Raw genomic sequence first — 21,876 nt, 5'->3', positions numbered from 1 at the left:
AGTAACACCAATCGGACGTGCATGTTCCAGTATTACCGTCCAAGGCGAGTGCGCAAGCACACACGTCACCGTTCAAGGCACAGGAAAGTCGCTGTGATGGTTTGGATGAATGACTTAGAACTGATTACTCAAGTATCCAGCTTGTACACGTGCTGGAAAAGACCTTACAGTCTCCGACCCTGAGGATGAAGGTAGCTTGTACACGTGCTGGAAAAGACCTTACAGTCTCCGACCCTGAGGATGAAGGTGATGTTTTAACTTTAGTTGGTTGATACTTCCCACCCATGTTACCTCCATGAAAAATTGGTATTGTTTTGGTCTCTCTGAGTGTGTGTGTGTGTTTGTGTGTCTGTGTCTGTGTGTGTGTGAGTGTCTCTGTGTGTGTGTGTCTCTCTGTGTGTATGTGTGTGTGTGTGTCTCTGTGTGTGTATGTGTGTGTGTGTGTGTGTGTGTGTGTGTGTGTGTGTGTGTGTGTGTGTATGTGTGTGTGTGTATGAGTGCGTTTCCGCATATTTTTAGTCATCGTAACTTTAGAACGCCTTTATGGATTGTGATCATGTTTGGTATGTTGGTAGGTCTTAGGATGACAAAGGACAAGGTCAAATATGGGTGTCCTGATGATTGACCTTGGTACTGCAGCAGATCTTCCGTTTTTGTTCATCTTCTTTCATTTATCACATCTTCACTATGGTTGCCTTAAAGGCAAAACTGAATTGTCAAAGACAATTTGCTGGTCATTCTTTTAACTTAGTAAATTGAATCAACAATATCCCATACCATACTGATATAACGGTTTTAAAAATATAGCAATATGATTCATGTTTTAAATCCTTTAATTGATAGCTGTTTTTAATATTGTGATTGATTTTAAAGACGTCAAGTGTAAATTAGCATAATACTTCAGACTCAGCTATGTAAGTCTGCCATTTGCTAATAAAGTCATTGTCATCTCTGTGAGGCAAAAATGCGATGTCGCTGACGGAAAACGGTTGCTTGTTTTCTATCGTAGACTGGTTCTAGCTAGTCATGGACGGTACCCAGATAAAGAGACACCTCATCTAGCTTGCTGCGACAAGGACATTAAAGTATAATGTCCTTCCCTCTATAGGATATAGCTATTCAAAACTAAGTATGAAATGATGAAGAAACTGCGGTTAGAAATGGCAGTAAATGTCGTCAATATCAGACAGATTGCCTCGTCCAGAAGATTTGTTGCCCGGGCAATGCACTGGGTGTCTTTAACCTTATACCTGCTGTTGATGTTGTATGTTATACCCCGATAAATTCTCAGTAACAGCAGGTACGCTATTTCTGAGATCCATTGATGTCATTGTTGATGTCATGATGCGCGGTACGTCTGTGATCTTCCGAAGGCGGATTACCGATCTATCGGAGTCACCTTGGTCCCCTGAAGGATTGCCGGTACATTACACAAAAACGGTGTTCTGGCCTTTCTAGACCACGAGGTTTGATTGAATTACGCCTTAAGGTGTGATAAAAACATCCCTAATGCAGAGTATATTGTTACTTGCACCAGCTGGCAGGATATGGTATATTATGACGTCGATACTAGTGCAATGTACTTGATTCCAGGAACCAGAGTGCTTAATAGTTGTTGTTGTCCTTGCTGCGCGTCTAGTATTTCGTTGGGTTTTCTTGCTCATCTAACTCTAGACATTGTTTAAAGCTATCTAATGATAATGCCCCTACTGTACTTGGTGACAGTGAGTCCCACTCTGCGATAGTTCTAACTTCTAGGAAAGAATGAATTCTTGAACACCTCAATCCTTGGTTTATAACTCTGGTACTTGAACGCATGGCTATTTCTTGTTCTTTTCTGGGCTGGTATTAGGTACTTAGTAATTGGGACGTCCTCCAGTTTATTAGTCATTTTGTACATCATGCACAGTCTGCACCAACACTAAGCCAAATAAAGAAACCACGAGGTATTGAATAATCAATCAATGCTTTAGAGTGAGAAGTTTATTGGGTTTTGCACCATGGAGTAATGCAGGCAGGTATATTACATGTCTTGACATTACATAACTGATAGGGCAGCATAACAGTGTAATAATACTTTCACTAACACCAGTTTTACACTGTGAAATCAAAAACCAATACATGTACACACAATTAGCTTCTTTGTCATTGTGGTGACTATGATGCAGCTAACACAGATTTGTGAAAGGTTTTTTCCTGGTACAGGAAAGAATATCATATTTCTTCAATGATTAAATACTTCGCGTCTAGTATTTCGTTGGGTCTCTTTCTCATTTCCCCCCAACTTTTAACATCTGCAATCCTACCTTGACTACTGTCTAAAGTTAGATTATATTTATCTTTTTATTTTATTCATATTTATACAGGGTTTCCCATCAGTGATATACAATACTGCTTTTCAGTGGGGTCCTGTACCTTACATAAACAAAATACATCCAGTCACGTACAAACAATAAAATTAAGATAATGACAATGATAATATTGCAAAAACGGTAACTAACCAATAATGATAAATAATAATAACAAAAACGTACAGATTCGTAGCACAGTCCACTTCAACTTAGACGATGTTAATGTCACTCCGGATTGCCTCAAAACTACTTGTGGACAACTTACTTCTGCCACATCATGCTGCATGATACGGGACATAGCCTGTCTCTAGGTACTGAAGTAGTCCTATAGGAACCCAAGTCTTCTAGTTGTAGAACTCAGTATGCATTCATGAACTCAAAACCAAAGCTATCACCTCTTATACAGAACACAATAGAGAACACTGAGCCAAATAAAGAGACCACGAGATAATTGAGTAATAAAGACTTTAGAGTGAGAAGTTTATTGGGTTTTGCACTATGGAGTAATGCAGGCAGGTTTGTGTATGTAAGACTCTCAATTTTAGCTTATGTATATAACGCTCTTTTGCAGTCAATCTGTGTAATATCACACCATCAATCCAGCCTGCGGGCTGCCACTATTGTGATATAGTTGGTGCCATGTCATAATAAACAATTCTAAAAAAAGGGGGTATATCATGTGTCTTGACATTACATAACTGATAGAGCAGCATAACAGTGTAATAATACTTACACTAACACCAGTTACACTGTGTGAAATCAAAAACCAATACACACAATTAGCTTCTTTGCCACAGTGGTGACTATGACGCAGCTAACACAGATTTGTGAAAGGTTTTTTCCTGGTACAGGAAAGAATGTATTTCTTAAATCATTAAGTTCTTACGAGATCTCTGTTGCTTACTTATGGGCTCTATGGCATCATCTGGGCAAACTGATCCTTCAGAGGTCCAGAGTTACCGGAGCATACGCTATTAGGCTTATACAAGATTCACTACAATTTACATTTACACGTGGGTGCCTGTTTTAAACTCTTATAAAACACATTTCCCTGAGAGATTACTATTAATTCTAATGACCTGATGTTTTCCTAGCCTCCACCAGGCCTTCCTACGGGAATATGGATCGTAGAATTCCGCAAAAAAGAGAGCAAAATTGGCCAAGGTAGTCCGGCCCCGGGGAGGTAGTTTCTTTCCCTCTGGCCCAGTCAAACCCCAAGGTGGCCAAACTCCCTGGCAAATATTCTCCTATATATAGCCAGTGTAGTTAGTCTGGTAGAGACTATTGTTTTTCTGGTAGAGACTATTGTTTTTCCATGTGCGTAACATGACATTCTGTTGCACATTCATAGATTACATGTTTTTTTGTACATGTAGCATTGCACTTACTCTGCAACTTGGCACGGAAACAAAATACGAAAATGGCTATCAAGAACTTAAATATTCTGTGAAAATTTCAGGCATTAGTTTAAATGTGTGTTCCAAAGGTACATGTAGGACAAAGGAGTACAAATTATGGCATTGCCTACATGTTCCTGCCTATGTACATGTAGTTTAGTGACAGGCCTCTTTCTCTCCCATTTTATTAAATGATGGCATTAACACATGTTAAAAACCTTTTGAGATGAAAGGGTGCCTAATGTAGCCTCTATAGCATGCCAAAAACTGGGGGTTTTGGGGGTCTTCATGGTCTTTGGAAGCTTTTATGTGCTATTTTCTGATTGCATATAAACAACATAGCCAGCCTGGTTGAATTAGCCCCGTTTTTAGAACTGGGCTAATCAGAAAACAGCCGAAGACCACCAAACCCCCAGTTCTATAAGCCTGCTACGGAGGCTAGCCTAATGCTCGCATGACATGCTAGTCTGGGTTCTCCCTTTTCACAATGATAGACAGGTTTCTGATGAGGAAGGTGGACAGCCCGGGAATTCTCTCCACCAGCCAAACCATCCACTTCATAACAACAAGCCTACACCAGTCGGCCCAGCTGATTTCAGCAAGAGGCAGGCCAAGCAAACCACGCGCAAAACCGAACATGGTGGCTGTCGTCATTTGTCTGTCTTGAAAGTAACGCTTCGTGCCTTCCACGAACGCAGTTGTGGCTACGTCAAAGTCGGGCTGCGGAGGGTTCAGAAAGGCCGGTTTCACGACTTCGTTCTCGATTTGTGCGATGAGACTGCAGGTTTCAGGGTAGTTCCCAGAGCACATGTTGTACCGGTCTTCGATTCCAAGCAGATACCCGATCCCCCTCCAGAAGAAAATGTAATCTTCCAGTTCGGCGACCGTACAGCATATTCCAAACTTCTCCGGGTACAGGACAAAACCGACAAACCCTGCCTGAGTCAGCGCCATGTCGTACTGGGAAATGTAGACCTTATCGTGGTCACCGTCCGCTTTTGTACCAGTTTTACGGCTACGTTTACTTTCCTTACGGTCTGCGTGACCATTTCCCATCTTTTCTACTTGGTCTACAGTCCTGTCCACTTGGTTATTGTTCATATATTTACGTCGCTTATGATCTGTGTGACCATTTTTCATGTTGTCTGCTTGGTGTTCTGTCTTGTCCCCCTGCTTGCTTCCGGAGTCGCAGCCTTGGCGCTCCTTGGTGATGGCCTGTGCGACTTGCCCGTGCATGTTCCTGACCTTCATGACCGAGGCGTGAGCCTTGCTGTTCACGTCCCACACGTCTCCGTCGTGCCACAGCAGCAGCCGACGTCCCGTGCTGATGTACCTGCACATGTAGAACAAAAAGGTGAATGTAGTCCTGAAGCGTTTTTAGGCTGTCTGGGGCATGGCTATAGGGCACGATATTGGAAGGCAGAGCCCATCCCTCACCTTCCACTACCTTGTACCTCTCAATTTTATTTCTGGGTGGAGTTAGGAAAGTTGTGTTAAGTTAATCTCACATCTGCTAATAACCTAGTCACGCAGCCAGAAATTCTTAGTATGGTGTAGTCAAACTCGATATTGCCAAAAAATATCCTAACAGGTCGTCCAGTGTCTGCAGACTAGTTTGGCAGGCAGACATGAATACAAAGGAACATTCCAATGAAGTAATTCCCAAACCCTCACACTTGAACAACTTAATTTACTGTTAAGCATTGCCTGCCTCCCTGAATTTAGCATTTTAAAAAGCATTGCCGACCCTCCCCTGTCACTAGCAGGGGCTTGTGGGACGTTTGTGAATGTGTGACAGGGGCTTAAAGCATTGCCAGGATCCCTGCATGTAGAGACTTAACCAGACGTACCGTCTCATGGACTGCTCCGTTGTCGAGGACTTCCCTGTGTACATCAGAACGTCGAGCAGCGGAGTGACGCTGAACCCGATCAGCAGAGCCATGAACTGGGACAGGAACACGCCTGAAACAAACACAAATCAATCATATGTAAGTTCATCTGTGTTGGTAGTTACATGCTTAAAGTTAAAACTTTTGGTCCAACACAAAAATTCTCTCACCTAGAGCTTTCGACCAGTCACTCTGGTCTTCCTCACACTTCCTCACAAGTTGACGTCCCACTTCAAAGAAGCCACGTGACAAGCTGGGTCACAAGCTGGGTCACTCACTGGGTCAGTCTACTGAGGAAGACCAGAGTGACTGGTCAAAAGCTCTAGGTGAGAGAATTCTTTGTGTTGGACCAAAAGTCTTAACTTTAAACCTGTAACTACCAACACAGATGAACTTTCATAACCTTTTTTTATTCTTTCTTTTTTTTTTATCTTTGGCAATCTCTAGTGATCCAAGTTGTGGTCCAACAGTTTAACAAAATAAAACTTGCATGAGGCACTTGTATTTTCAAATTGTAAATGTTTGAAAACTGATTGTACATTTTATCACTCAGTCTGGAAACAGGAAACACACCAGTCCTGTTTGAACACGAGGGAGGCACGTGCGCTCGCAAGTGTTCGCACAAGTGGCCGTCCCCACCTGATGGAAGGACTAGAACCGGCAAGAATAAAAATAACAACGGCAAGAGTACAACACTATCTATATAATATATTAGCACAAAAGTTCATTTGTGTTGATACTGGATACTTGTTGGTACAAGTCATTATGAAATAAAGACTAAACTTTAATTGCCAACAACACTACAAATTAGTACAATGAATTGGGAAATTTTCGTGGACCCGTCTACTCTTGGAATGTGACGTCAGAGACACGTGACTGTAGTAGTGGGTCATATGTCACGTGCCAGATAACTTGTTTCCCCCCCCCNCCCCCCGTCCCTGTGTATACCGTATATTACATTGTTATATATCAATCACCATCTACACTACATTATTACACACCCATGAGGTGGCGCTGGATGAACTCTCGGCCACGGTCGAACCGTTGGCGGTCCATCCAGGGTGGCATGGCGTCGTGGGGAGCCCCACAGTCACCCGGCGATGTGGCTCCCTTCTGTAGGTCTGCCAGGGTCAGCGGCTGCATGGTGTGTTACCTAGAAAAAAACAACAAGATTGTAACAGTGGGGGTAGTGTAACAGTGGGGGGTTTATAGGCGCTACCAACTGACCCGGCCGATGGGTCTAGACCTTTTTGGCTGAGTGGTTAGTGCGTCGGAGTTTGAAGCTGGTGCTCGGGAGGTCGTGGGTTCGAACCCCGGCCCGGGACCCGGAGGGTTTTTATCTGTTCCTACTCGCTCCTCCTGTTTCTTACAACATGTCTAGTCAGACGACTCAGACTTGCCAACAACCACCAGGCCAATGTGACTCTAACTCTAAGATAGTTTTTCCCATTGACACAAATATTAAGAATCCTGTCTATAGTGACCACCTGTCCACATAGACCAGATTTTATCGGTCCGCAGAGTGGTCTTCTTGGCCAGGTTTGAAGTTACCTACATTTGTACATGTCACCTACATGTACATTGCATTTGATAGCATTGCAGTTGAGACTCATAATGCAATTTGCCAAGTGAACAAGCATGCAAAAACAGACATCTTGACTCAGTGCAAAGCATTGCAAGTCCAGTGCAAAGTTTTTTTACCTTGTGCCAGGTTGCTTCAAATTATGTACTCTATGTTGTTGTTGCAGTCGCTCGTGTCCACCGAGTCTTGTGACCATGGGAGTAGTCTTGTGACCGAGTATCATTTTGGGCAAAGTGCAGAGCAAAGTCCTCTGCTTGGCTCTTGTCTTAATTTGCTCACTGACAGTGGTTGTGTTACGTAACTGGGCAAATTAATTATGTCACAAATTGATAAAATATCATGTCTTTCTGTCATAATCACTCATGACAGAAAAGTTCATGATGTAAACGTTACTCATTTAGTCAGTAGCTTCTGCGCACAAAAGACATTATCACTACAGTTACATTGGTCTGTGCGGGTATGAAGTTTACACTTCTTTAACATCACATACAGTACGTATAAGGTTACTGAGCAAAATGTGAGCAAAGTCCAAGGACAAATTACATAATTAGTGATGTCGATCATCGACAAAAACATTCTAACTGACCTTTAACCCCGAGCAGCTGACCGCAGCACGCACTTCAACAGAATGTAAACCTCCGCCCTATCGCTAACTTACCGAATCAATTATGCCAATAATAACCAAACTTTCATCTCAAATACTTTTCATATCGGTTGCAGTTGATAAAAAAATATTTTCGGACGGACATAAAATGCGTTTTTCGGGTCTGATTATTCTTTTAGAGCGGACTACACTCGGAGTAATACAGAAACGAGACCTTTTCACAAGTAACTAAACTAGTAATGAAACACGGCAGCCTTAAAATTTATCATATTTGTGCCTGTAAAATCGTTGCGCTTCACAGGCCAATATTTCATTTTTTAGATAATAATACTTAACTATAATCATTAGTAGAGATTTCAAAATTATAATAAACAATTTTTTGGCAAGATTAGTCTAAATAGTTTATATTAAAATGGAAATTTTGCAACCATAATGCAGGACTTTAGGAAATGAAAAAGTGGGCATTCCCATGCGGAAGGGCCTTCGTTCAGCAAGGGATGCAGACTTCTTTACAAATTTTGTTGAAAACTTCGTGAAAATTCCACCCAAACAAGACGTTTAACACAGGTACGTTCAGTTTGTTAGATATAGGATACTCTCAGGACTATGTTATCTATGGAAACTGGACACTTTCCTCTAAATTTATGTATTTCTGAGAAACTGAATATAGGAAGTTTTGGCGGGCAGTGAAAAGGGGGAGGGGGTCAATTTTTTTACCGTGGACGAACGAACGGTGCACCGCTACATGAGTTTCAGTTTATAAATACTAGAGTACATGAATATGGCCAAGTATTTAATCCATTCTATAAATCAGTATTTTATGTATGAATTAAAAGTGAAGCAAAAATAATTATTTTCAACCTGTTTGTAGTGTACAGCATAATTTTTACCTAGTTGAATGTTGACCATAAAAATTGCTAGGTTGAAAATTGAAGTACAATCACTACAAATTATGTCCTGTGGAAAGTAACTTAATGATGAAAAATTAATATGAAAAAGAAGAAGGAAATGATATGGAAAGTATCACCAAGTCATATTTTTGATATGCATTCCTTTTTTTATGAAATTATGCACTGAGTGCAGGATCAGTACAAAATGTATCTTTGTAACTGCCCTAAACATAACTCTGTCACACCAGCAAATTCGAACCTGCAAATTGTTTCTGTGAAATGTAATCTGTGGAAAACTTGTAGGTCTCACGAATGCTTCATTGCTTGAGTCAAATTTTTATTACATGTATTACATTGCAGTGACCAGCCATGGCGCAGGCAGCGCTCAGTGACCAGGAGGAGATGTGCACCAACTTCAGCTTCCCTTCCCATGGCAACAAGATCCTCCAGGTATGGCGGTAAAGGTTAGACATCCACGATTCCAGGTAACAACAGGTAATGGCAAAGCATTCGGCTCAGAACCGAGAGGTCAGGGGTTTGAATCCTGCCATTGTCACCAACCTTGTGCCCTAATGGGAAAGGCACTTAACAAGACTTTCCTCGCTTCGATCAGGTGAAATGAACATGAGTATGCCAGAATGATCATTATCATGATCGTGGGCATTAAAGGAAAAGCAAACCAAACCAAACAGTTACTCTAGCAACTGGATAAGATTTTGCAAACAGTCAGACGTTTCAGGTACTACTGTAGCATCCACTACCTTTCACAGTGACACTGGAGAGTTGTCAGAAAGGCAGGTTTATAAGTACGAACGAACTATTGATTGATATGCAAGCCCAAAAGGAAACAAAAGTTAGACAAGTCAAGACAAGGATGATGCAAATTGGTCAAAAAGCTACTGTTATTCCAGAACAGGAGCTTAAGTGTCCATGGGGCTGGGAGCGCTACATCTCAAGTGCCTGAGAGTTCTGCCCGTAGCACCCCTCTCTGTTGAGGGTGGGGTTGTATATTCTTTCATATATTGTTGATATATGTTGATTGATATGCAAATATTGTTTGCTTGATTCTGCAGAGCCTGAACAAGCAGCGTCTGGACTCCTCTCTGTGTGACGTGACCATCACGGTGCAGGGGCAGCAGTACAAGGCACACAAGTCTGTCCTGGCAGCCTACAGTCCCTACTTCCACGGCATGTTCACCGTCAACTGGCTCTCCAGCGAGGGGGACCTCGTCATGGAGGTGAGGAACTATTTATTGTGTATTAAAGGCAGTTTTTAGGGCTTGGAAACCAGATTTTTCAAAGCCAATATTCTGGTCATTTATCTACGTACTGAGTTGAAACCACACCATCCCAGTGTACATGTATATTGACCACCTATTGGGCTGATTTTTTAGGGTACCACCCAGAAAATAAAGGACTCATTTTGGGGCTTGTTTCTGCAGTTTTAAATGCCCAAAGTATGAAATGCAGGTTATGCTGATTCAAATGTGCTAACGTGAAGCAGTATGTGTCATTATCACAATTCAAAGATTGCCTTATTCAGAATATTTCCAGTTTTGCTGCTCTGAAATCGCATCGGATGCCTTTAATTTTGGTTTTGTATTTGTATATGTATAATCCGTGATCCCTCACCCTTCTCGACCTTGTCGAAAAGCAGCCAAAACAAGCATTCGAGAATTTATTCATTCATTTACTCATTCATTTATTCCTTCCTTCCTCCAGCTGGACGGGGTGACGTCGCGTGCGTTCGACTCCCTCCTGAAGCTGATCTACACGTCCGTCCTCACCGTCTCACCTGCCATCATCTCCGAGGTCGTATCCGCGGCGACGTACCTGGACATGCCGGACGTCGTGGCCGTCTGTAACCAGTACATGGACAAAAACCTCGCGCTGAAAACCGCCGCCGCCAGAAAGGTAATACTGATTTTAGTAGCCTACGCGTAGCAGGCTTATAGAACTGTGGGTTTGGTGGTCTTCGGCTGTTTTCTGACTAGCCCGGTTCTAAAAACGGGGATAATTCAACCAGGCCGGCTATGTTGTCTATATGCAATCAGAAAATAGCACATAAAAGCTCCCAAAGATCCTGAAGACCCCCAGTTTTTGGCATGCTATGGAGGCTAGATTTTAGAATGTTTAGCTGTTGTATTCTTTGATGTGCTAAGTTTTTATGATGTATTTTATTGCTAACAATACAGATATATATAGGATTGTATCTACTTGTAATACATGTAACTGGGTGCAAGTTGTAAATATTCGACATACTGTAATTCACTTTATGTTCACGGTAGCAAAGTTCACGGTCTGAGAAAAATGGACATGTTCAGGGAACTATATATTCACAGTGGCGACAGGTGCAGGAAAGAGAAAGTCCAGGAATTATTTGTTAACAGTTACTGTAATGATAAGTTCACTGTACAGAAGTGACAGTGAAAACAGTGAACATAACAGTACAGTGAAAAAAAAATCAGGAATTACAGTATTTTATGTACTTAATTTGACATGCCAGTCGATACTCAATAAAATCTGAATCTGAATCTGACAGGACTACAGCACGGGCCCTGCTGGGTTGGAAGTCGGGGACTCTGATGATGATGATGATGTGGACACGGAGCCGGCCATCTTTGCCAACGCAGAAGACGACTGGACGGTCAACCTGCAGGACATCAGCTCAGCCGCACGGACAGGGGAGGCAGGTAGGAATGTTGTTTATGTTTACAGTTTCTTCCTCTTCGCCAAACAGATAAGGTCAATGACCTGAACCAGACGTCTGTCACCATGGTAATGGGTGGTGTTGCGTCATATCATGTTGCAATTTTATAGCAGGAGGGATTTAGACTCCTGTCTGACCATATATATGAATGATGAATGTGGTGTTTGAGTAAGAATTACTAGTAACAGAGCGTAATTAACAGAGTGTGATTAACAGAACAGACCGTATGTGAAGGTAAGCATTATGCATTTGCTTTGCAAGCAGCTAGCTATATCATACTGAAGGACTTGTTACACTCAATTTTTGCAGGAGTTGTTTAAAGCTTTCTAGTGATAATGCCCCAACTGTGCTTGGTGGCAAAGGTTTCCACTCTACGATAGACCTAGGGAAATACAAGTTTTTGAATACCTCAGTTCAATACCTCATTCTGTTCCTGTCTGCTTAGGTATGAAGCCTGCGGGGGCAGAAGAGACGGTTTCGGAGCCGCCCAAGCCGAAGAAGAAGCGGCGCTGGAAGGACGAGCACGGTTCGTTCCAGTGCGAGACGTGCGGGAAGCTGTACACCTCGCGGGCGTCCTACAGGCAGCACATGTACGGGCACCGCAGCGGCAAGAAACACACATGCATGGTAAGGCACTTCTCATTGTTAGACATCCAAGTCAAAAACAGTTACTCAAGCAACTGGATATGATTTTGGACATGGTCAGACGTTTCAGGTACCATCCACTACCTTTCGTCAGAGTAGTTTGTGCTTATAATTATAAACCTGCATTTCTCCTGCATGTGTCTATCTAGTGTCACTGATGAAAGGTAGTGGATGCTACCTGAAACGTCTGACCATTTCCAAAATCATATCCAGTTGCTTGAGTAACTGTTTTTGGTAAGGGACTTGTACATTGGTTGTTGGGCCTAGGAAAAAGAATGTTGTGTTTCCTGTTTCAGTCCTGAAAAATAAGGGTCGGTAGGTAGGGATTATCGTTTTCTCTCAAATTTCTTTCTTTTTTTCATTAGAACTTGGCAATCTCTAGTGATATACAATACATTTTAACAAAGTAAAACTTGCATAAGCACACGTCTATTTTCAGTCTCAATGTTGGAAAACCGATTGTACAGCACAGGCCTCGAAATTAATTTTTTCACTATTGTCCCAGAATTGTCCCGAACATAGATTTCAATTGTCCCGAACTGAAGATGGACTGTCCCAGCCTGCTTTTCAGGAAATAAGTTGATGACAAAAATAAGAAAACAACAACTGAATTTGTACAACTTGAAGTCCACTTTATTAGTAAATGTAGGGAAATACATGATAATATCATGGGCATGGCACCGTCCCTGATATTTGGAATCCCTGATTGCCTTGTCAAATTTAAATGTTTGTCAGAGTATTATATATTTATAGGCTGCCAGCAGTCTGCAGCAGGATGGATGGATGGCGTTCCCAAATGACGTGGATGGTCTTAGAATTTTCCAATTGCCCCAAAATTGTCCCGAAACGTAATTTGAATTGTCCCAAGCTGAAAATTTAGTGTCATTTGACACTGGGACAATGTTAATTTCGAGCCCTGCAGCATTTCATTGATCAGGTGATGACTGGGGCACGGTGACCAACAGACCTTTTAATAAAACCAAGGGTTGAGTTCGCCCTGGACGTGATACTTAAACGTTCATTATATGATTTGTTAATTCTTTGTCATCACCCTTGTAAATAATGTTGTTATGATTTCTGTTATTGTTTATTTTGTTTATTATTTATGTAATCCTTATTAGTTTATATTGGTGGGGTCTTTAAAAGGAGTTGTTCCTGTTTCCCCCAACCTTTTACATTTGTTGTAATAAAGCTGAAATAAATAGATAAATAAAAGGTGTCAGATCATGGAGCTGGAAAAGGTCCACCCAAAGAAAGTCTAGGGTCAGCAGTTTTTTCTAGGGTTGGTCGGGAAACAGGAAACACAACATTTTTTTCCTATGCTCATTTGTTTGTATGAAGTCGCCCTACGTGTTTGGATGCTTTGGTAATAAGGGGCTTCACAATAGAAGTTATAATTGTGAGCCTCCTTATTGCCAACTCTTTTTGACCTGGACTGGGATTTACAGGATTTGATCTTTTGATCAAAATTTATCCCTTGTAAGTCATGTGAGAAGAATAAAATTCCAAGAGGGATCTGTTCAACAGCAAGGGAGGATATGCCTTCCTGTATTATAGGTAACTTTACATTTTGTGACTTTGTTAGTCTACATGTAGTTTCTACTGTCCATGAATTTAAGCATCTGCAAAGACACAGAATGCCAAATTTATTCTTACACTCTTGGAATAATTTATCATTGGTACAAAGTGCAAATAGAAAACGTCTACTTCCTTGAATTTCAAAAGAAACATATTTGTTTTAAAAGAAACTCTAATTTTGTGCATTTTGCCAGTCAAGTATCAAATGCAAAGTTTTCATCAGTTAGGCTTGTAACTCTTTGGCTGTAGCATCTTTGTAAGTCCCACTACAAGAGGTATGCCTATTACTGCCTAATATTTAATACCAACAAACACAGGCCTGTTTTATTTGTACAAGTTTGTTTCTCTTCACTTAAAAGAGACGCCGTGAAAAATAAAAACTGTCATTTTGTGTCTTTGCAGGCTGCTCGTCCAAAAGGCGTAAAGGCCGTTGTGAAGTTGAAGAAGAAAAAAGAAAAAAAGTGGAGAAGTAGGACTCTGGATCCCGTAGACGGGTCCAAAGTGGCCTGCACGTGTGGTGCCTTCCCTGGTTATGATAAGGAGTACCTGGACAGGTGTGGCTCCGGAAGGTGCCCGTGTTACCGACAGTACAAAACCTGCGGCCCTAAGTGCATCTGTAAGCACTGCATAAACGTTGTGGCTGTGGCCAAGCCGGCGGAGGTTGATCCGGCCAAGACTTGCAGCTGCGGCAAAAACGACAAGAAAAAGGGCGCGTCTGTTGTGAGGTGCTCCATGAACGTTCGCTGCGCCTGCTTCAAGTCGAGTCGCCCATGCGGAAGGTACTGCCGTTGTGTCAACTGTGGGAACAAAGGCGACGGTTTAAACACTACTGAACAGGGCCCTCCAAACGGGGAAGCAAGCCTCGTGGAGAAAGATGTCAAGACTCCCAAACTGTTTGCCAAGCCACCGGATAAACGTAAGGTCAGAGCTATGAAAGGCAGCGTGGCAGAAATGTTGGGAAAGATGAGGACTTCAGGCACAACATTTCAAAAGGGATCTTCAGAAAGAAATACAGCAAGTAGAGAAAGTACAACTGGCAAAGAAGGCCAGGCAAGGAGAGCCGAGAAAAGTATTTCGGGACAAATATCCAAGAGTGCAGAGGAGCAGGCCATGGTAGCTGGTCAAGATGCAAGGAATAGGACAAACACAAGGACAATAGATACTACTGCAGCAGAAGTGGCCTCAGCAGTTGCAAGCATTCAGGCACAGGCAGATACTGTTAACCCATTGCCTGCTGGGCAAGTCCCACTTATACATTCCCAGGCACCAGCTGCACCGAAGGACCAAAGTGCACAAGCCAAAGGCTGCATTTGTGGAAAAGGAGACAAGAAGCTGGGAGAGAAGTCTTCAGTGCAAAGGTGTTCCTTGAACTTGAAGTGTTCTTGTTTCAAAGAGGGACGTCCCTGCGGAAGCCACTGCAACTGTTTCAACTGTGGAAACAAAGCTGGCATCTCAGACACTAGTGCCCCTACAAACGGGGACACAGGCCTTGTCAAGGAAGGACTCAAGCCTAAACTGTTTAGGAAACAACAAGAGGCTGACAGAAATTTAGGTGCACGTGGATCTAAAGTTGCCAAGGGTAGTGTCAAAGCTATGTTGGCAAAAATGAGGACTTCAGGCGCAACTGGTCAAAAGGATACAACTTCCAATACAACAGAAAGCGCAGCAGAAGTGGCTTCAGCGGTCGCAGGTATTCAGTCCTCATCACAAGGGCAGACAGAATCTGTCGTCAGGCCGTTGCCTGCTGTACCCATACCTGTTCTACCTTCCCAAGCACCATCTACTCTCGGTGGTACGTTAAAGTGGGTCTGCTTGCCCGACGGCTCTGTAGTTAGCCCCGTGAAAGTGACCGGAACTGTGCGTTTTGTAGGCAGCAGCGGCAACAACGCAACAGCATTGCCTTCAAACTCAGGATCCCAGCCTCTTGGTAGCAACACTGCTGCTATTGCTGACAGTCAGCATGCGCAGAAGACATCAGAAGCAAATGACATAAGCAGAAAAGAGCAAACGGCAGATCAGGACGCAATGGATGTAGAGGATACATCTCCAGGGGTTGCTAATTTGTCACCAAGTGACGATGACGAAGGTATGGACCAAGGCAGTCCAACATTAAACCAGAACACTGAAACAGAAGGTGACAAGGAGGCATCTCTTGATAAAGGTCCCAAGGAAAGTCTGCAGCAAAGTACAGCTGAAGAAAGCCGGCCAGAAGATCGTCAGCAAAGCTCTGGCACCAAAAGGAGACTGAAAAAAACAGTTAGAGCCGGAACAAAAAGACCCAACCCATCGCAGTCACTTCAGCCCACCATTGTGCTCAGAAGACTCAATTTGAGATCCGGTCGCGTAAATGTCAAAGAGATTGAAACCATGGAAGAAAATGCTTCCAACAAAACTAGCACTCCGTCTAAATCCGGTACTAGCGTTGGTGCAACGTCTGCTGATATGAGGGAATCCGGTGATTCAGAACAGCATCCTTCCAAGAAGCTTAACAAAGGCAAGGCTACCAAAGCAATGAAGAGGCCGCGAAAGAGCAAACCACAGAAGATAGGACAAGAGGCCGCTAAAGAAGCTGCGACTGAGGCAGGGCCGGAGTCTGAAGCAGATGCTGCTACGACGCTCGAAGCTCAGGATGATGCCAGCACCTGGTCGAGCAGACTGAGGAAGGACAGGAAGAGAACCTGGAAGAGCAGCTCTGCTGATTGGATCGGGGACGATTCTGGCGGAGAACTCTCGGACGATTCACTAGAGAAGGACTACACCGCCGACTCTGATGTATCTTCTTCTGATGAGGAAGATGTTGCTGCTATAGAGGAGGAAGAAGAAGAGGATGAGGAAAAGCGGTTGGAACGTAGGAAGAAAGTACTCAAGAGGATGCAAGGTACTGGAAAGAAAAAGGTCAAGCAAAACACCATCGGAGACCTGTTGGAGAAAGGGGAAAACCCGAAGAAATCTCTGAAAGACGCTGTTTTGGAACAAGAAGGGAGGCAAGGGCGACCGCGGAAGCCTAAGGCAACCACAGTCCGCTCTAGACTCAAGAAGGCTACCCCGATACGTGAACTTTTGAAGTTAAAGTCACCAGAACAAGGCCCGAAAGAGATCCCGAGTTGGTTGGAGGAATGGAAGAAGTCGCTTTCCCCAGGAACTAAGCATACTCCTGGAGGAGGGAAGGGAGCTGCAAACAAGACTGCAGAAGGGGGAGAAGGTGGTAGTACTGTGTCTGTACAAGGTAGTAGTAGTACCGTGTCTGTAGGGCAAAGCACTCAGGCTCCTGCTAGTGGTGGGCCATCAACTCAAGATCGGGTAACATCTCATTCAGGGACAGGGGATGGACAAAGTACAGCACAACTGCAAACTGTGTCTATAGGGCAGAGTGATCAGGCTCAGGCTAGTGGTGGGCCGACAACTCAAGATCATGGAGTACCTCTTGCAGTCACAGGGGATGGACAGCGTACAGCACATCTGCAGGCTGTGTCTGTACAGCAAAGCGATCAGGCTCATGCTAGTGGTGGATTAACAACTCAAGATCAGGCAGCACCTCATTCAGGGACAGGGGACGGACAGAGTACAGCACATCAGCAAACTGTGTCTGTAGGGCAAAGCGATCAGGCTCATGCTAGTGGTGGATTAACAACTCAAGATCAGGTAGGGACGGGGGATGGACAGAGTACAGCACATCAGCAAGCCGTGTCTGTAGCGCAAAGGAATCAGGTTCAAAGTGGCAGTGGATTGACACTCAAGATCACGTAGCACCTAATGTAGGGACGGGGGATGGACAGAGTACAGCACATCAGCAAACCGTGTCTGTAGGGCAAAGGGATCAGGCTCAAAGTGGCAGTGGATTGACACTCAAGATCACGTAGCACCTAATGTAGGGACGGGGGATGGACAGAGTACAGCACAACTGCAAGCCGTGCCTGTAGGGCAAAGGGATCAGGTTCAAAGTGGCAGTGGAACGTCAACTCAAGATCGGGTAGTACCTCATTCAGGGACGGGGGATGGACAGAGTACAGCACATCAGCAAGCTGTGTCTGTAGCGCAAAGGGATCAAACCTAACCAGGTAGCACCTAATGTAGGGACGGGAGATGGACAAAGTACAGCACATCAGCAAGCTGTGTCTGTACAGCAAAGCGGTCAGGCTCTTGCTAGTGGTGGTGGGCCGACAACTCACGATCGGGTAACACCCCATGCAGTTACAGGGGGTGGCACCCTACCAGTTGTTACAATTGTTCGTAACATCTAATTGTCAGCAAAGTAATAAAAATCATTGTTGTAGTACTTTTCTTTAGAAATGAAACATAATTAAATTTTGCTGACATTCTACTTACTAGTATATGGTGCACCCAAAACTTTTTTGTGCACCTGATTTTAGGTTGGGTGCACGAGTGCCAAAAATGAATTTCGAGCCCTGCTGCGTTTGTAGTGTTATTTGTAGCTCTGTCGTACAAAACATATAATTCCACTCCAATGTTGAATTTACAGTATTTCTGATGTTGTTTCTTACGGGTCCAAACTTAAGAGAAATTCTAGATGTAGAATTAATTAAATTTTGCTGTATTGCAGTTGAACAATATAGCCATGATTGCATGAAGTATGTTTGCAGATTTTGCTTATTTCCATTCTAATGATTGAATGTAAGAAGATCTATCAAATGTACAATTTAGTTATTGCACAGAAGAACTGGCAAAAAAATACTGCCAAAAAATACCAGAAAACGTACAGAATGATTGTTGTTACAATAACATGAATGTTAGATTGTTGATACGGACGATTTTGGTGCAGAGGTTTTCAATTGTGCTATTTTTGATATAATAGAACTTTCATCAATGTAGATTTTTTTTCAGTGGTTGAATAAATCATATGAGAATGCTTGTGTGTGTATTTGTGTCTCTTCGGAGCATTACTTTGATTAGAAGGAGGACCACAGTCAGGGTTGGACAAGTCCCATTGCACACTTGCCCATGGCAAGTAAGTACAGTTCGGGCAAGTGAATATCCCCCTGTACTTGCCTGATTGGGCAAGTAAATTTTTTTGGATGTGGCATTATGCCCCAGTGTTTGGAGCAAAATCACTCATCATTTTCCCATAATGTATTCCCATAATATCTTACTGATGTCATGACTTTTTGTCAGAGAATCATTTTCAAGTCTCAAACCTCCTTTCTTTGGGAAATACTGGTCAAACATAGAACATTGTAAGGTGCTTGAAAAATTTCCTTGAGGTATAAAAGTATGCGAATATGTCATTTCTATTTTTGCGTTGGGCAAGTGAAAAGTTGGCGAGTAGAAATTACCATGTGCTTGCCCAATAGGGCAAGTGGATGTCTGAAAACTTGTTCAACCCTGCCACAGGATTGCATTGTGCCCTGAGGATATAGGGTTAGATCACCATGGTAATTTATCGTGTTGGGTTTCACCATGTACATTGTAAGCTTAGGAAGGAGCAGTTGTTGCTATGGCAAAACAGCAGCATTGAGATTAGTAGCTTCTAGTAAGAATAAGCGGCAGTATTTTCTTACTATTTACATTTAGACATTAAATTTGTTTCAGCACAAATACAAAAGGGACAGACTTTTGTTAGATCCACAGTTAGTTTGACAATTGAGCTATTCTTATGGTCCTTACAGTGTGATGAAAAATCACATAAGAGACAGGGTTACCACAAAATAATGGATATATATATGACACATAACAGTTTACATAATCAGCATACAGAAATGAAAGGTTAAAAAATCCAACTTTATTTGATTATGGTACCTTTATTGTATACTAAGTACTTATTGTAGCATCCCAGCGGTACTATGAAAGGTGGAGCCCATCCCTCTCCTTCCACTGCCTTTTACCTGCCCAACTGAAATCAGGTACCCATTTTACACCTGGGTGAAGAAGGTTCTGTAAAGAAACGATACCAAGCATTCTTTGTATGGCCTAGTCGAACACCACATTGCAGGAAAATCACAATGGGGCATTGATTTTCCAGGTGTGCAGTAAGCGGTTCACGTACGCGTCCCACCTCCAGACCCACATGTCTGTCCTTTTTGTACTGTACTTACTTGTAATTAATCTTTAATTAGAGCAATGATTACTGTAAACAATTATCGTTGGGATCGTGTGATGCAAAGGCAACGTGCGCGACTTGGAAGCAAGAGGTCCCGGGTTTGAGTCCTGACATGCCACTGATCTTGTGCCCTTGGGAAAGGCACTTAACACGACTTTCCCCACTAGACTCAAGTGAAAATGAGTATTGTCTGTCCAGTATTCGTTTCTATGTGTGGGACACAACACCAGCAACAGCTGCTTCTGTTCCACATGTATTGCACTATTGCAATTTTAATAAATCAAATCAAATCAATCGTTGATTTCCAGGTGTGCAGTAAGCGGTTCACGTACGCGTCGCACCTGCAGACCCACATGTCTGTCCACTCGCTGGACCGGCCGCACAAGTGTCCGCAGTGTCCCGCCAGCTTCAAGAGGAAGGACCAGCTCAAGTTCCACCTCAGGATCCACTCGGGCTTCAGACCCTACCAGTGCAAGCTGTGTGAGAGGAACTTCTACCACTCAGGTAGGTCGTGTGGCTCGAACTAAGAGGTCCTGGGTTCGAACCCCACCTTGTCACCGATCTTGTGCCCTTGAGAAATGCACTTTCCTCACTTTGCTCAGGCGAAAATGAGTATGCCAGAATGATCGTTATCATGATCGTGGGCATTAAAAAGAAAACCAAACAAACCAAATATACCTTATTCTACAGGGTCCTACAATGAACACATGAAGGTCCACACGGGGACAAAGGCTCACCACTGCCGCTACTGTAACCGGGGGTTCACCAGCCGTAACAACATGCTGCGTCATCAGTCACTGCACCAGGCCGATGGCAAGTTCAAGGTGGCCTACAAATGTAAGGAGTGCAAGGCCAAGTTCCCCACCAGGAAGATGGTCGCCCTGCACCAGAAACAGGTCAGGTTTATATTATGTTTACCTTAGCAGAAGGAGAACATATAGTGGTTTTCGTTCAGTTTCTTCTTCTTCCTCTTCTTCTTCTCCGAACAGATAAGGTCAATGACCAGGACCAAACGTCTGTCACCATGGTAACTGGTGTTGGGTTACAACTTATGTAATGTTGCAAGTGCCATGCAGAACTGAGTTCAAGAGGGGCTTCATGGTCATCATAAATTATTATATATGAATGTGTTTGAGTAAGAATAAACAAAGCAGTTTGTTAAGCTGGACCATGTGAAGGTAAATATGAATACAATATCGGTAATGTGTAAAAGAAAACCCCTATATCCTTAATAATATACTCTACCAACCTGATGAATCTATTTTCTGAAATATGCTTCTTTGTGCAATAAACTAATTACAAACTGATTACAGGAGCACGGTGACAAGAAGTGCTTCGTCTGCGGAGAGATGTGTAAGGGTGGGAGGGACGGTCTGATCGAGCACACGAGATTCCTGCATTCTGGGGAGAAAAAACGTCTTGCCGACGGAAACAGCGCGTCCGGAACACAGCCTAGCGTTTCCTACCAATGTGACATGTGTGAGAACGTGTTTAACACGAGGGCGGACTTAGTAGAACACGTGAAGACGCACGCGAGTGATCCGCTGCTGAAGTGCCCGTACTGTCAGGAGAGGCACCGGGGCACCTACAGGCTGAATGTGCACATGAACATGCACGCCGGACAGAGGATGATGGTGCCCAAAGTGGACACCAGCGGCGGCGCGATCGTTATCGTCATGCCGGGAGGAACGCAGGGACAGGAGGGTGATCATGAGACGTTAAAGAGTTCACAGGACGTGGAGGAGACGACTGCAGAAACTTCAGCAGCAGAGAAGGTGGTGGTACCTGAAGGAGGGAAAGTCTGTCTGTTGGAGGACGTTCCAGAGAGTCCAGATAAGGAGGAAGGGGCCAAGACAGGTGAGGAGGAGACCATGTTTCATCTCTTTCATTTCTTTTCATTTTAATCATTGTGTTTTCGGTTATGCCATGGAGGTGTGGCTGTGGTGTAGGCCTGTATGCATGTCAACAGCAAGTCGAGAAGCTATGGATGATATTTGGTAGGTAAGTATAGGTTGTGGAAATGAAGATCAGCTTTGCCTGTTTGGTTCACCTGGCGTATTCCTACAGTACTGCAGCGAGTTATGTATGTATGTATGTGTGTGTGTGTGTGTGTCGACAACATAATGCAGAAGTTATGGTCAAGACAAACTAAAGCTGAATACCAGTAAGAATATT

The 21,876-nt window shown here is 43.3% G+C and overlaps 2 protein-coding genes across 3 annotated transcripts in view; one reads left to right on the top strand and one right to left on the bottom strand.

Moving 5' to 3' along the window:
* Positions 1-4,114: 4,114 nt before the first annotated feature.
* Positions 4,115-7,862, bottom strand: LOC109465272. 2 transcript variants are annotated; one of them, XM_019762449.1, is made up of 4 exons: positions 7,806-7,862; positions 6,639-6,790; positions 5,599-5,710; positions 4,115-5,081 (listed from the first exon to the last, which is right to left on the bottom strand). In XM_019762449.1, the coding sequence occupies exons 2-4, from the start codon at positions 6,778-6,780 to the stop codon at positions 4,211-4,213; spliced, it is 1,125 nt and encodes a 374-aa protein (XP_019618008.1). In that variant the 5' UTR covers positions 6,781-6,790; positions 7,806-7,862; the 3' UTR covers positions 4,115-4,210. The 2 variants fall into 2 exon arrangements, with proteins under 2 accessions (XP_019618008.1, XP_019618009.1); XM_019762450.1 differs by lacking the exon at positions 7,806-7,862 and adding an exon at positions 7,339-7,701.
* A 427-nt stretch (positions 7,863-8,289) lies between these two features.
* Positions 8,290-21,876, top strand: part of LOC109465184 (zinc finger and BTB domain-containing protein 17-like) — a 14,525-nt gene continuing 938 nt past the window's right edge. The window contains exons 1-9 of the mRNA XM_019762331.1: positions 8,290-8,390; positions 9,074-9,163; positions 9,787-9,951; positions 10,436-10,627; positions 11,256-11,406; positions 11,869-12,050; positions 20,010-20,205; positions 20,392-20,597; positions 21,015-21,558. Coding sequence (XP_019617890.1) covers positions 9,083-9,163; positions 9,787-9,951; positions 10,436-10,627; positions 11,256-11,406; positions 11,869-12,050; positions 20,010-20,205; positions 20,392-20,597; positions 21,015-21,558 — 1,717 coding nt within the window. The 5' untranslated portion in view covers positions 8,290-8,390; positions 9,074-9,082. The remainder of the gene's footprint in view (positions 8,391-9,073; positions 9,164-9,786; positions 9,952-10,435; positions 10,628-11,255; positions 11,407-11,868; positions 12,051-20,009; positions 20,206-20,391; positions 20,598-21,014; positions 21,559-21,876) is intronic.

Source organism: Branchiostoma belcheri, unplaced genomic scaffold, assembly GCF_001625305.1.
Source record: "Branchiostoma belcheri isolate BF01 breed outbred unplaced genomic scaffold, Haploidv18h27 scaffold15, whole genome shotgun sequence".
NCBI classification, from domain to species: Eukaryota; Metazoa; Chordata; class Leptocardii; order Amphioxiformes; family Branchiostomatidae; genus Branchiostoma; species Branchiostoma belcheri.
Note: the sequence above shows the minus strand (reverse complement) of the source record. Positions and strands in the feature narration are given on the sequence as shown.

What these genes read in the sequence shown, in the direction of transcription:
- LOC109465272 (XM_019762449.1), bottom strand. Translation starts at nt 6,780, where the DNA reads ATGCAGCCGCTGACCCTGGCAGACCTACAGAAGGGAGCCACATCGCCG. An exon ending in CATCCAGCGCCACCTCATGG is followed by an intron (nt 5,711 to 6,638) that starts GTGTGTAATAAT and finishes TGTTTGTTTCAG; the next exon opens with GCGTGTTCCTGTCCCAGTTC. An exon ending in ACGGAGCAGTCCATGAGACG is followed by an intron (nt 5,082 to 5,598) that starts GTACGTCTGGTT and finishes CTACATGTGCAG; the next exon opens with GTACATCAGCACGGGACGTC.